Consider the following 13,443-nt stretch of genomic DNA (forward strand, 5'->3'; position numbering starts at 1 on the left):
CTCCCATTATCTATGATTAATACAACTCAGTGCCTGGCAATATTAGTCCCTTAATCAATGTTTTTCTGTATGGATTTTCTCTATAATCTTGTTTCTATTAACCCAGTTCTTACATTCTGTCATGCTGAACATTGGAGCTAAATGTATAGTATTTACTTACCATTCTACTATTTAGAGAATAATAGAAGAAATAATTTAAGCTTGGGTCTTAGGGTTTCTAGCTTTCAATTTTTAAGGGCATCAACCGAGAGAAGGGCAACTACAACAGAAGGCTCTTTTCTCAATGTCTACTAATGAATGGCCTATTCTGACCCTTTACTTACTGAATGTTATTGTATTCAAATGATCACCTACCATCTATCCACTCTGAACAAGATAGTAAGGAGCCACATGAATAATGTCATTAAAATTCACAGAAGCTACAATTTTGTTTATAGAACTAGTAATTTCCCTGTAAAGTTTAAAACATCATTTTGTATAATTCATGGAATAATATGTTACAGTGAGACAATCACAAAGTTTTCATGGTTTACCCAAAAAAGAAATTGGTGTGTTGTATTTTAATGTATCCTAATTTATTACGATACACACTCAAGTGTATTCTTTAAAATGAGGACAAAATTTTCTAGGCAGTCTTCACTACTCAACTTGTCTGAACGCAGATTCTAGTTTTCTTAAATATCTATTAATAATTCACTAAGGGGTGCCTGGGTGGCTCAGTCGGTTGAGCGTCCGACTTCAGTTCAGGTCATGATCTCATGGTTTGTGGGTTCGAGCCCCGCGTCGGGCTCTGTGCTGACAGCTGGCTTAGAGCCTGGAGCCTGCTTCATATTCTGTGTCTCCCTCTCTTTCTGACCCTCCCCTGCTCACGCTGTCTCTCTCTCTCTCTCTCAGAAATAAATAAAAAACATTTAAAAATATATTTAAAAAAATAATTCACTAAACACCAGGAGATTCCATCTTGTGTTTTACCAAAAATTCCAAGAAAATCAAACTTAGTTGAATCAAGATGTAATTTATATATTCCAACGTAGTTTACCTTTTAAAGTAAGCCTATATCTTGGTGTCTCTTTGATAACATTGGAGTTTTATCAACGCAGCTAAAAGGAAGTTTTTTTTTTTTTGATATGTATTTATTATTGAGACAGACAGAAGAGAGCATGAATGGGGGAGGGTCAGAGAGAGAGGGAGACACAGAATCTGAAGCAGGCTCCAGGCTCTGAGCTGTCAGCACAGAGCCTGACATGGGGTTTGAAACCACAAATCATGAGATCATGACCTGGGCCGAAGTTGGATGCTTAACCAACTGAGCCACCCAGGTGCCCCAGGAAACTGCTTTCTTATCTCTCCTCCCAGCACTAACTTCTTACTTCATCTCTCCTCCCTCAATGCATCTCAAATCTTTTGCTTTGCTGCTCTCTTATTCCAGGAGGAATCCCAGCTACTAGAATAGTATTTATCAGACCTTAGTACTCTGCGGTAGTGGTGGGGCCTTCCACACATGTCAGACCAGCACCAAACTAAGAATATGAAACTCAGAGCTTAGCTGGTAGCTTACCTTGGAGTTCAGGGAGCCTTTAGTTTATAAATTAGTAGCACCACTGTTCTAGAGCCATGGTGATCATCTCTGAAGGTATGTGCTATGCAAAGATGCCAAAGAAGGCAATGAGAAGGGGCATAACCCCCAGAGGCACTTAACTTGGAAACAATAGGCTACATGAATCAGGCGGAGCTAAAAGCTAGAGGCTAAGTTAAACAGTTTTTTGTAACTTACTACGCAGGAGAAAGAGTTTCTTGATATTGTGAAGTATACCACAAACCCGGAATGTGTCACAGTTTGGAACAAATGGAGACTAATACTCTGTTCGAGGTTCCAATTAGGAGATATAATTAAATGCAGACACCTTAGCCTCCAAGGCCTCTTTACTCTTAATATATGGGGGTGTTTAATATGTGCCTTTAAAAAGCAGAATGGATAGTCAGGAAGTCCTTAAGGGAGGAAAATATAAGCAAAACAAGATTGGATGAATAGCAAAGGGGTGAGCTGCAATTGCATACAAACCGTTTTGTTCTCAAAATCCTGTGAGAAATACCTTTGAAGGTCAAGAAAAACTAGTTGTGCCAAGGAGTTCATGGAGCCCAGTTTACACTGGTTTTTGAAGACGGCTGTTTGGAGATCTCTAGTGTGACTCATCAGTATTTTATTTTACTATAATTGGCACCACAGACTGTATAGGTATAAAGTAGTTTTATCTATCTCTATCTCTAATTATGTATTAATATGATTGATGGAAAGTTCACGTGTATATGCATTCACACGTACTCATAGTAATTCTACTCATTTCACTGTTCTAGAGCAGAGTCCCAGCAGCACAAGATTATGCAGGGCATGGCTTTTTCCCCAAATAGAAAAGAAATTCAAAGTATAAGTGCTATTTGAATAAGAGCCTAGATGCAGTACTTTATAAACCAGCAAGACTTAAGAAGGACAAGTTTAAACTGTCAGCTGATCAAGTAACTGGAAAAGTTTTTACCGACTTCATTTTTTTTGACCAGGAAGGAAAAAGGAAAAGGAAGATGGTTTTTGTCCTACCTATGATAAACATGTCAATAGCAGCTGGATTCCGAGCCATTTGGTCCTAGGCGAGAACAAAAATATTATAATTGAGAAAAATACATTTTAGTTAATTTCTCATTGTTTGTTACCTGTATCTTTCCCTGGAGACAAGGCAAAATCGATAAAAATAGCAAGTGCTCTCACCAACACTCGGGCATTCCTTATACTTTTCAGTCCTTGCTCTTAGGATTTCTGTATTTAGGCCCCTTCTAGAAAGTCCTTAGAAGACTGCCAGGCACTTCACAGTAATAGTTAAACGGCTTATGAACTGCTATTACTGTTACAATGAAATAAAAAATTATCCTTTAAGAAGTTAAGGTAAGAAGATACACAGCCTATTGGGAAGGGGCTCTGATTCAGAGTCAAGAGACGTGACAACCCTAGGCTGGTCACTTCTCTCAGTAACTGGAGAGACCAAGCCATCATCCTACAACCTGACAGAGGGAGCAGGTCAGACATGAGCTAAAAGACATGAAAATGCTTAAGGAAGAAAATAAAAGCTGTGAAATCTCTTTAAATATTTTAAATGTTATTTGGAGTCACGTCTCTGAAATTATCTATGATTTTCTATTTTAAATTCTTCTTTTCAGTTACAAGTTCACAACTTGGCAAAAATGAAGCCAGAAGATCTACAACTACGAAATTACAAACTGAAGAAATGAGAATGAAACCAAACACCACATGTTCTGTGATTATACTACAACCATAACAAAAGCCTCCAAAAAAATGATCCACATTTTTCAACAACTCAACTATCTAATGAAGAGTTTAAAAAGTTTCTATTGCACTCAGAATGTGAATCAGTTGGTGTTCCAAAGCTAAGTTTTTTACGTTAGAAATTAAGTTAGAAATATATATTACTTCAACAAAATCTCATTCGTTTTCCTTGAATTTAAATTGCCTTAACACATATCACAGACCGCCCTCTGTGTGCACAGTGCTTTGCATCATTTGTCCAACGTCTTCTGGAATTTCGTTATGTCAGAAAACCATGGCCAAATATTAGCCCTCCAATTAGATGGGTCTATATTAAATTGTATGATGCTCTATACCCATTCTACAGCCCTGGAAACTCCTAACGCACACATTTACACACTTGTCAGAACACATCTTACAGCCATATTTAAAAACAGTCTCTACTTACTGGACATTGGTAGAAGACTTCATTTTTGTTTCGGCCCTCTGCAGCTTCCACTGCTATGTACTGACTCAAACCAGTATGTATGCAAAACGTTAGAGGGAGACAGTATTTCAGTCCCTGTCTCTGCTGGAAGCCTCCAGCAGCCGTATCCACGTCTAACAAATCCTCAGAACGATAGTGATTGGACAGCGCCATACTTCCCAACAACCTGAGAAGAGAGACTCAAAATGTAATCAATTGCAGTGCTAACCAGTTGTGCTTCATCCTTTTGATGAAGGATGTTTACAACAACAGCTTTATTAGAACTGATGAACATGTCCATTCTAAAGCGGGAACACCAAAAACACTACAAATGCTTTATATTCAAACACTTGAGTGGAAAGATTCTGATTTATATGAAAAATCATGATATTGCTTTCAAGACTATCTTGTCATGATATGCTGATTTGCTATAGTTTTGCTATATACGCATGTTTGACTATTTTAATGTTTGAAGGTGTAAATTCTGATACTTTTATCTTACTACAACTTTAACTTATCCTACTCTTCCAGACAATATCAATGTAAATCAACCTAAACCTTGCCCAAATTTTTATAAACTTCAGTTGCATGGGGTCTAAACTGATCTCACTGCATATAAATGAGAACATAGGTATTGGTTCTTGATGGGACCTTGATGGAAGGAATCCTTGATGATAGGATTCCTATCCTAAGTTTCACTGTTTGCACTGCAGATAGATACAAATCCTTGTGTAGAAACTATGACCTGTTTGTCATGTCAATTCTGGAAAACTCTTTTATTAAAGTTCTTTCCTATTTGCTCTTGAAATATGACAATGTTTCCATTTCTGTAAGTTTCAGTTTAACAGGAAAAAAAAGACTAGAAAAAAGCAGCCAGTAATTTAGGCTTATCTAGTCCTAACTGCCCAATATTTGATTTCTGAATACTACTTTATAATCTCAGTATGATCAACCTGTACTCACTCATCCTTGATCTAAAACAGTCTCATATGATTCTTCACACACAAAGACACACCACCTTCCACTAAGAACAATGTAAAGTTCTCCCTAAACTCTTATGAGCATTTTCAGTTAGTGCAATGTCTCTGAAATAGCTTAATTTTCATAGAAGAACAAAAGGATTATACCCAAAGTATACAGTTTTTAATACTGTGAATGAATTTGACAGCTACTATATCGCCTGCTTTTGCCAAAACGTTCCACAATGAATATTTCCTTTTAAAACTAGGCCATTTAATTATGGGCTATGCCTGAATAGTCCCAACCCCAATCAGACTTGGTTTGTTTCAAAAATTTTATTATGTTTTTATTTTGAGAGAGAGACAGAGAGTGAGCAGGGGAGGGGCAGAGAGAGAAGGAGACACAGAATCTGAAGCAGACTCCAGGCTCTGAGCTGTCAGCACAGAGCCCGATGCGGGGCTTAAACCCACAGACTATGAGATCATGACCTAAGCCGAAGTCGGATGCCCAACCGACTGAGCCACCCAGGTGCCCCTGTTTGTTTTGTAAGTATAAGGATGCATTGAAAGAAATACTGCATGCAAGAGACATATTTATTTTAGTAAAATCAAACCCAAGCAATGGATTTTGTTTTGTTTGCTTAAAGATTTTTTTTAATGTTTATTTATTTTTCAGAGAATAAGCCCATGCATGAACAAGACACAGAATCTGAAGCAGGCTCTAGGCTCTGAGCTATCAGCACAGAGCTGGACTCAGGGCTTGAACCCACGAACTGTGAAATCACAACCTGAGCCAAAGTCAGATGCTTAATCAACTGAGCCACCCAGGCACCCCTAGCTTTTGTCTTTTGGATTCTTACAAGGAAGAAGAGGGAATTCCTATACTCCTTTAATCTGTTAAGAGTAAGTAGAAATTGTATTTGTTTATTTTCATTCTGGGAAATAATTTGCATCATAAAAATAATCCAAATGGCAAATGTCTTACCCAGGAACCACTAACTTCTGCCCATTGTGGATACGATATGAACATCGATAATCATCAGGAAGCTTGCAACCAATCTGAGCTTCCACTGCGTCTAGGTCTTCCTCACGGGCACCCTCTGCAAATATATGAAACAGCAAATTAAGAAGGAACAATAAGCCTTACATCTAAGGAGAAATACAATCTTCTGCTAGCCAGTGAAACAATTTAAGAGCAAGTGAATCCTGTCCAAATTGCACTGCTGAAATATAGGGAAATAGATGGAAAATTCAGTGTAACATTATTACCATTTTGGATAGGCTCTGACATTTGAAGCACCAAGAAGGAAATTCCTCAGTTTTCTAGGGAAAACACTGGCACTCAGTAAGATATGGAAAGGTAGGCAGCAGGGAGAGCCACAGTAATTTTTTCACATTATGCTGTAAACTTTAGGCTATATCTCATTTTTCTTAATCTAACACTAAAAAATATAAAACCTCTTCAGTTCTCCAAACTGATGTTGTTCAAGTGTCTTAACATAGTCTCTTAATGAGAAATACAGGGCATAGGTGGGTATAAGTTCATGCTGTGGAGAAGCCATTAACCTCAATCCAATTCTGCACGTTTTTAAGCTTGCCATATATTCCAGCTTTAAAAAGCTGGAAGTGATTACAAATACCAAGAGAAGGGATTCACTTCCAGCAATGGCTCACCAGCTTGTTGGAGCAAACTTCTTGTTGAGAGCCAGAAACAGAAAATTGGTTTCAAGCCTTTTGCAGAACTTCAAAGACAGTGGGGACTGGGGGAGAGGAGCAGTCAGAAGAACAGGGAAACTGAGAGCTCAGCTGGGCCTCTGGAGCAACCTTGTCTTTGAGGCCAAGTGCCAAGTCTGAAAGCAAACATGTGGCTGAGAAGCTGAGCAAGGCTTTCTGCAGCAATACTGAGAGAATTTTCCAAAACTGATGAAAACATCAAACCACAGATTCAAGAAGCACTATAAAGCTGGTGGAGAACAGTTATAAAGAAAATCCTATCTAGGTACGTTATTGGGGAACCACTGAAACTCAAAAACAAAGAGATATCTTAAAAAGCAGCCAAAGAAGGAGGAAAGCATACAGTCCCCTTCAAAAGGACAACAATCAGACTGACAGCTACGTTCTCAACAGAAACAACAGAAGCCAGAAAAAATGGTATCTTTAATGTGCTGAAAAAAATAACTGTTGACTAGAATTCTATACCCACTGAATATTTATATTTCAAAAGTGTAGACGAAATACATACATTTTTAGATGAAAAAAAATCTAAAAAAATCAGGTGTAGCAGTCCGTCCTTTAAAAAATTACAAAAAATGGGGCGCCTGGGTGGCTCAGTAAGATGGGCATCCGACTTTGGCTCAGGTCATGATCTCACAGTTCCTTGGTTTGAGCCCCACGTTGGGTTCTGTGCTGACAGCTTGAAGCCTGGAGCCTGCTTCAGATTCTGTGTTTCCCTCTCTCTCTCTGCCTATCCCAGCTCATGCTCTCTCTCTCTCTCAAAAATAAACATAAAAAAAAATTTTTTTAAATAATAATGTTTTCAGGGATAGAAAATATGTTCAAAATTAAGATCACAAAAACTAGAATACAAAAGGCAAGAGGGAGATAAATGGAGTTAATTCTAAGGTTCTTGTGTTGTCTGGGAAGTGGTAAAATTACTAATTTACAATAGATTTTAATTAAGTCAGAGATGCATGCTTTTAGATCTATGGTAATCACTAAAAAACTTACATAAGAAAGGGAGGTACAGAATAAAAACTAATTAAGAAGAATAGAAAAAAAGGAACATCTGTTTAGGAGCACAAATAAAAAACAAATAGGAGGTATATATTTAAACCCAAATGTAATAGTAATTACATTAAACATAAATAAATAATCTAATAAATAAAACTGACAGACAAGATACAAAACAAAATACAATCATATATAAGAGAAACATCTTTGAGATGTAGACACAGAAAAGAAAGTTAAAATAGCTCTACCAACATTACACAAAACAGACTTTCAGACACACAGCGTTATCAGAAATAACAGGGCTTTTCGTAATGGCAACAAGGTTAAATTCACTACACAAACACTATAATACTAATTTTGTGTAGCTAATAACACAGCTTCAAAATATAATTTTTAAAATAACAGAACTAAAACAGAAAAAAAGATCTATCCATAACCATAGTTATTAGTATTTTATTGCTGTGCTATTAGCAGCTTAAAACTGCATTCATTCACTGCCCCACAATTTCTGTAGGTAAGAAGTCTGGACATGACTGAACTGGATCCTCCACACGGGTCCCACAGGCTGAAATCACTGTGTCAACTCCGGCTGCTATGCATCTTAGGTTATGCATCTTCTGCTCTAGGTCCTCTTCCAAGTTCACTGGCAATGGTCAGAATTCATTTCCTTGCAGTTGCAGGACTGAGGCCCTTAGCTCCCAGAAGCCACCTGCCATTCCCTATCACCTGGCCCTCATCACAACAGGCCAGTTTGCTATTCAAAGCCATTATAAAATATCCATGCTTCAAATCTCTCTGCCTTCTAGAAGGGCCTGGTTCCTTTTAAGGGCTCACCTGGTTAGGTCAGGCCTGCTCAGGATAATTTTAATTTTGGTTAATAATTAACTCAAATTTGACTAATTTGGGACCCTAATTAAATCTGCAAAGCCCATTCACCTTTGTCATATATTACCTAATAATATGACTGAAATCAATTATCTCCACAGCACCACTCACACTTAAAGGTAGGCTATTATTATACCAGGCATGTACAGCGGGGGTGAATCTTTGGAGCTATCTCAGAATTCTGCCTACCACACTGAGAAACTTTAACATACCCCCTCAGTAACTAATAGAACAAGTAGACAAAAATCAAAAATAAAATAAAATAAATCAGTAAGAGTGGAAAAGATTAACAATTTTTGCCTAATTATATATATAGTACTGAATCCAGCAATTGCTAAAAATACATTCTTTTCAAGAGTACATAGAACATTTACCAAAACAGATTATATGCTAGAGAACAGATGATATGCATGGAGAACAAATCACAACAAATTTCAAATGACTGAACTCAGAGTATATTCTCTGATCCAATGAAATTAAAATATAAATTATATTAAGAAGATTACTAAAAAAAAAAAAAAACCCAAAAAACCCAAATATGTGGAAATCAAGCAATACATCTCTATATCACCTGCGGGTCAAAGAAGAAATAAAAAGAAATCAGAAAAAATTTTGAATTGCACGTAAATGAATATACAACACATTAGACCTTAAGAGATGAAGCTAAAGCTATGCTTAAAGGGAAATTTATAGCAAATGCATCTGAAGAAAACAAGAAAACCTCAAAATTTATGATCTAACTATCTCAGATAAAGGAAAAAGCCACAGTAAACTCAGAAAGAAATCAGACAAATTAATAAAATAATAAGAAATGAATATAGAGAGGATTGACAAAGGCTAAAGCCAGTTCTTCGAAAAAACTATTAAGATTAACCCTTACAGCAAGACTGATCAAGAATAGAAAAAGCACAAATAGTATCAGAAATGGAAAAGTGAAATCACTACAGATCTAACAACAAACATCACATAAACAAAAGGATATTATCAAAAACTTTCAGCAATAAATTAGAATATATAAATGAAGTGGACAATTTCCTAGAAAACTGACATAAGAATAAATAGAAAATCTGTATAGTCCTCTATCTAATAAAGAAATTGTATCTTTAACTTAAAACCTTCTTATAGTGAAAACTCCATGACTAAATGGCTTCACTGGTGCATTCTACTAATAATTTAAGCATGAGATAATACCAAGCTTACATAAACTTTTCCGGAGAACAGAAAAAGAAGCAACACTTCCCAACTTGTTTTATAAGGCCAGCATCATCTTGATTCCAAAACCTAACAAGAACACTGCAAGAAGGAAAAATTAGAGGCCAAAGTCTCTCATGAACATGGATGTAAAAACCCCAATCAAATACTAGCAAACCAAAACCAACATACGAAAAGGATATTACAGCCAAAGTATGTTTATTCCAGAAATACAAAGTTAATATTCAGAAAAATCAATGAATGCAATTCAGCATATTAAAAGAATGAAGTAGGAAAATCATGTGATAATCACAAGGCTGGAAAGTCATTTGACAAAAATTCAAGTATCGACACAAAGACAGGGGGGCCTGGGTGGCTCAGTTGGTTAAATGTCCGACTTTGGCTCAGGTCATGATCTCACAGTTCGTGAGGTGCTGACAGCTCAGAGCCTGGAGCCTGCTCTGGATTCTGTGTCTCCCTCTCTCTCTGCCCCTCCCCTGCTCATGCTCATGCTCAGGCTTTCTCTCTCTCAAAAATGAATAAACATTACAAAAAACTTAAAGCACAGAGTCAAAAATAGGGGGGCCTAGGTAGCTCATTTGGTTAAGCATCCAACTCTTCATTTTGGCTCAAGTCATGATCTCAAAGTTTGTGAGTTCAAGCCCCATGTCGGGCTCTGCATTGACAGTGTGGAGCCTGCTTGGGATTCTGTCTCCCTCTCTCTGTCTCAAAAATAAATAAAGTTCACAGTCTTCCACTCTACCAACTGAGCTATCAAGGGCTCCGTTAAAAATAAATAAACTTTAAAATAAAAAAATAAAACACAAAGATCTCTCCACAAACTTGGGTCAGAAGAGACTTTCTTCAATGTGATAAAGAATAGCTACAAAAAACCTACAGCAAACATCATCTTTAAAGGAGAAATGTTGAAAGCTTTCCCTCTGTGATTAGAAAGATATGGATGCTCACTCTCAGCATTTCTATCCAACATCATACTGAAGGCCCTAGCCAGTGTAATATAACAGGAAAAAGAAATGAATGACATGAAGATTGGAAAGCTAGCAATAAAACTGTCATTATTCAGTATCCTTAGGGAAATGCAAATTAAAACCACCACTACATACCCACTAGAAAGGCTAAAAAAAAAGAATGACAATTTTTTTTTAACATTTATTTATTTTTGAGACAGAGAGAGAGAGAGCACGAGCTGGGGAGGGGCAGAGAGAGGGAAACACAGAATCTGAAACAGGCTCCAGGCTCTGAGCTGTCAGCAGAGAGCCCGATGCAGGGCCCGAACCCACAGACCGCGAGATCATGACCTGAGCCGAAGTTGGACGCTTAACCGACTGAGCCACTCAGGCACCCCAAGAATGACAATGTTAAAGTGCTGGTAGGAATGTAAAGTTTTAGTCATTTTGGAAAATTAATAGTATCTTCTGAAGTTTAATATAAGCATACTCTACAACCTAGGAAACTCAATCCTCAATGTTAACTTGATAAAAATATACTCATATATACACCAAAAATTATTTATAACATTATTTACAATAGCCAAAAACTAGAAATAACCCAATATCCATCAACAGTAGAATGAATCTATAAATTATAGCTGCCCCGTATAATGGTAGATTATACTGCAACAAAAATGAACAAGCTACTGTTACATACAATGCATTTGAGTCTTACAGACAAAATAGAAATAATTCATACAAAATATAGACTTAATTATGTCACATATAAAGTTCAAAAAGAGAGAAAACTACCCAGTGGCATTAGCAATCAGGATAGCAGTTACCTCTGAGAAAGATGGGTGGGTTCTAGGTACAGAAAATCATTCTACTTCTTTTCTTTTTAAAAATGTTTTATTTATTTCTGAGAGAGAGACAGAGAGCATGAGCAGGGGAGGGTCAGAGAGACAGGGAGACACAGAATCCGAAGCAGACTCCAGGCTCTGAGCTAGCTGTCAGCACAGAGTCTGACGTGGGGCTCAAATCCACGCACCATGAGATCATGACCTGAGCCAAAGGCGGACGCTTAACTGACTGAGCCACCCAGGCGCCCCAGATCATTCTACTTCTTGACCTGGAGGGTGTTACAATGGTCATGTTTATGTTGTGATAATTTATCAAGTTGTACACTTGTAATCCACACACATTTCTGTATGTTAGTTAACACCACTAGTGATAGCATGTGGATGATAATCTTTCTAAAAACCCATTACTCCAATCTAATCGTAAGTAATTCTTCAAACAAAGCTGTTTTGAGGAACGTTCTACAAAATACCTGACCAGTACTCCTTCAAACTGTCAAGATCATGAAAGACAAGGAAAGATGGAGAAATTGCCACAGACCAGAGGACCCTAAGGAGAAATGACAATTAGAGGCAATGCGGTATTCTGGATTGAATTCCAGAATCAAAAAGAGATATTAATAGAAAATATGGTGAAATTCCAAATGAAGTCTGGAATTTAGTTAGTAGTTATATGCCAATGAAGACTTTAGTTTTGACAAATATTCCACAGGGAGATTCGCTAGGGGAAACTGAAACTGGGTGAGGCGTGTACAAGGACTCTCTGTACTATCTTGCAACTTCCTGTAATCTACAATTACTCCAAAATAAAAAGTTTACTTAAAAAAAAGTTTAATACAAAAGAAAACAAGCTGAATCATTGCCCGAACCAGAAACTGATGAGGAAGGAAACTAACATTGGTATAGTTAGTGCTACATGTTGGACATTTAACATATAACCTTAAGAAAATAAGAATTTCTTGAAGAAGAGATAGCTGGACAGAAAAAAGTAAAACAATGACAATGAGAGAGAAATATAAGGAAATACATGTTTAAATACAGTAAAATCAAGGTTTAGAGGGGCATCCTACTGTAGCAGAATTTGGGGCACAACTAGACCGGGTTCAAATCCCAGCTTTACCACCCACTACCGGTGTGATCTCTGGCAAGTTATTTCACCTCTTTAATCTGTTTCATCTGCCAAATGGGGAAAAATACTACCTACCTGAGAGAATTATAGTGAAGGTTAAATAAGTTTCCTGTGCTTAATAAAGTGCTTTCCTGGCACTCAAACCTAGACTGAAGTTCTACCTCTGTCACTTACTAGTTATGGGACCTTGTGAAGTCACCTAAATTCTCTGAGCCTGTTTCTGCACCTGTAAAACAAGGGAAGTGGTATAAACCAGACACTGGCAAATTACAACCTGCAGCCCAAATCCCGGCCTGCAGCCTGTTTCTGTAAATAAAGTTTTCTTGGAACCCTGCCATGCCCATCTGACTCTGAACTGTACATGGCTGCTTCCCCACAATAACAGTAGAGTTGAATAGCTGTGACAGACAGCATCTATCTTTCAAAGACTGAAATATTTACTATCTGATCATTTCAATAAAAAATTCACCAACCTCTGGTCTAAATGGTCTCAAAGACTCCTTTCAAATCTGAAGTTCTAAGCCCACATGTAAAGTAAATATGGAATTTGAAGTCACGTGTTATATACCATTAGATAGACTGGTAGAAGATATATTAATATACTGTAATTTCAAGGTACAACTTTCAAGTTGTACAACTGTACAACTTTCCCCAAGCCCAATGCCCATTTGCTTTCCAAGTTTCCTTTGTATCTGCCATCTCCATAACCTTGAGATTGAGTCAGGGACCGTGGCCCCTGAGGTGAGTAGCTAGTTCCTGACTCAGTCCTATACCTCACAGGCCGGGCACCCCCAGAATCCCCAGCATTCCAGAGATCAAACAGCTTTTACCCCATTCCTCACAGCATAACCCCCAGATAACTGGTGCCTGGAAGTGAAACGGCCATCAAGGAAGTATCTGACAACCTCACCTCCAACCACTAGGTACAGGACAGTGAGCAGTGAACCTGGGAATGCCAAT

General features: G+C 37.5%; 1 protein-coding gene across 1 annotated transcript in view; it reads right to left on the minus strand.

Moving 5' to 3' along the window:
* FBXO3 (F-box protein 3) overlaps nucleotides 1-13,443 on the minus strand; it is a gene marked incomplete at its 5' end in the record, with an annotated part of 28,191 nt that overhangs the window by 10,981 nt on the left and 3,767 nt on the right. The window contains 3 exons of the mRNA XM_077777517.1: nucleotides 2,594-2,639; nucleotides 3,762-3,966; nucleotides 5,724-5,838. Coding sequence (XP_077633643.1) covers nucleotides 2,594-2,639; nucleotides 3,762-3,966; nucleotides 5,724-5,838 — 366 coding nt within the window. The remainder of the gene's footprint in view (nucleotides 1-2,593; nucleotides 2,640-3,761; nucleotides 3,967-5,723; nucleotides 5,839-13,443) is intronic.

This window comes from Crocuta crocuta, unplaced genomic scaffold (genome assembly GCF_008692635.1).
Source record: "Crocuta crocuta isolate KB4526 unplaced genomic scaffold, BGI_CrCroc_1.0 scaffold384, whole genome shotgun sequence".
Classification (NCBI taxonomy): Eukaryota; Metazoa; Chordata; class Mammalia; order Carnivora; family Hyaenidae; genus Crocuta; species Crocuta crocuta.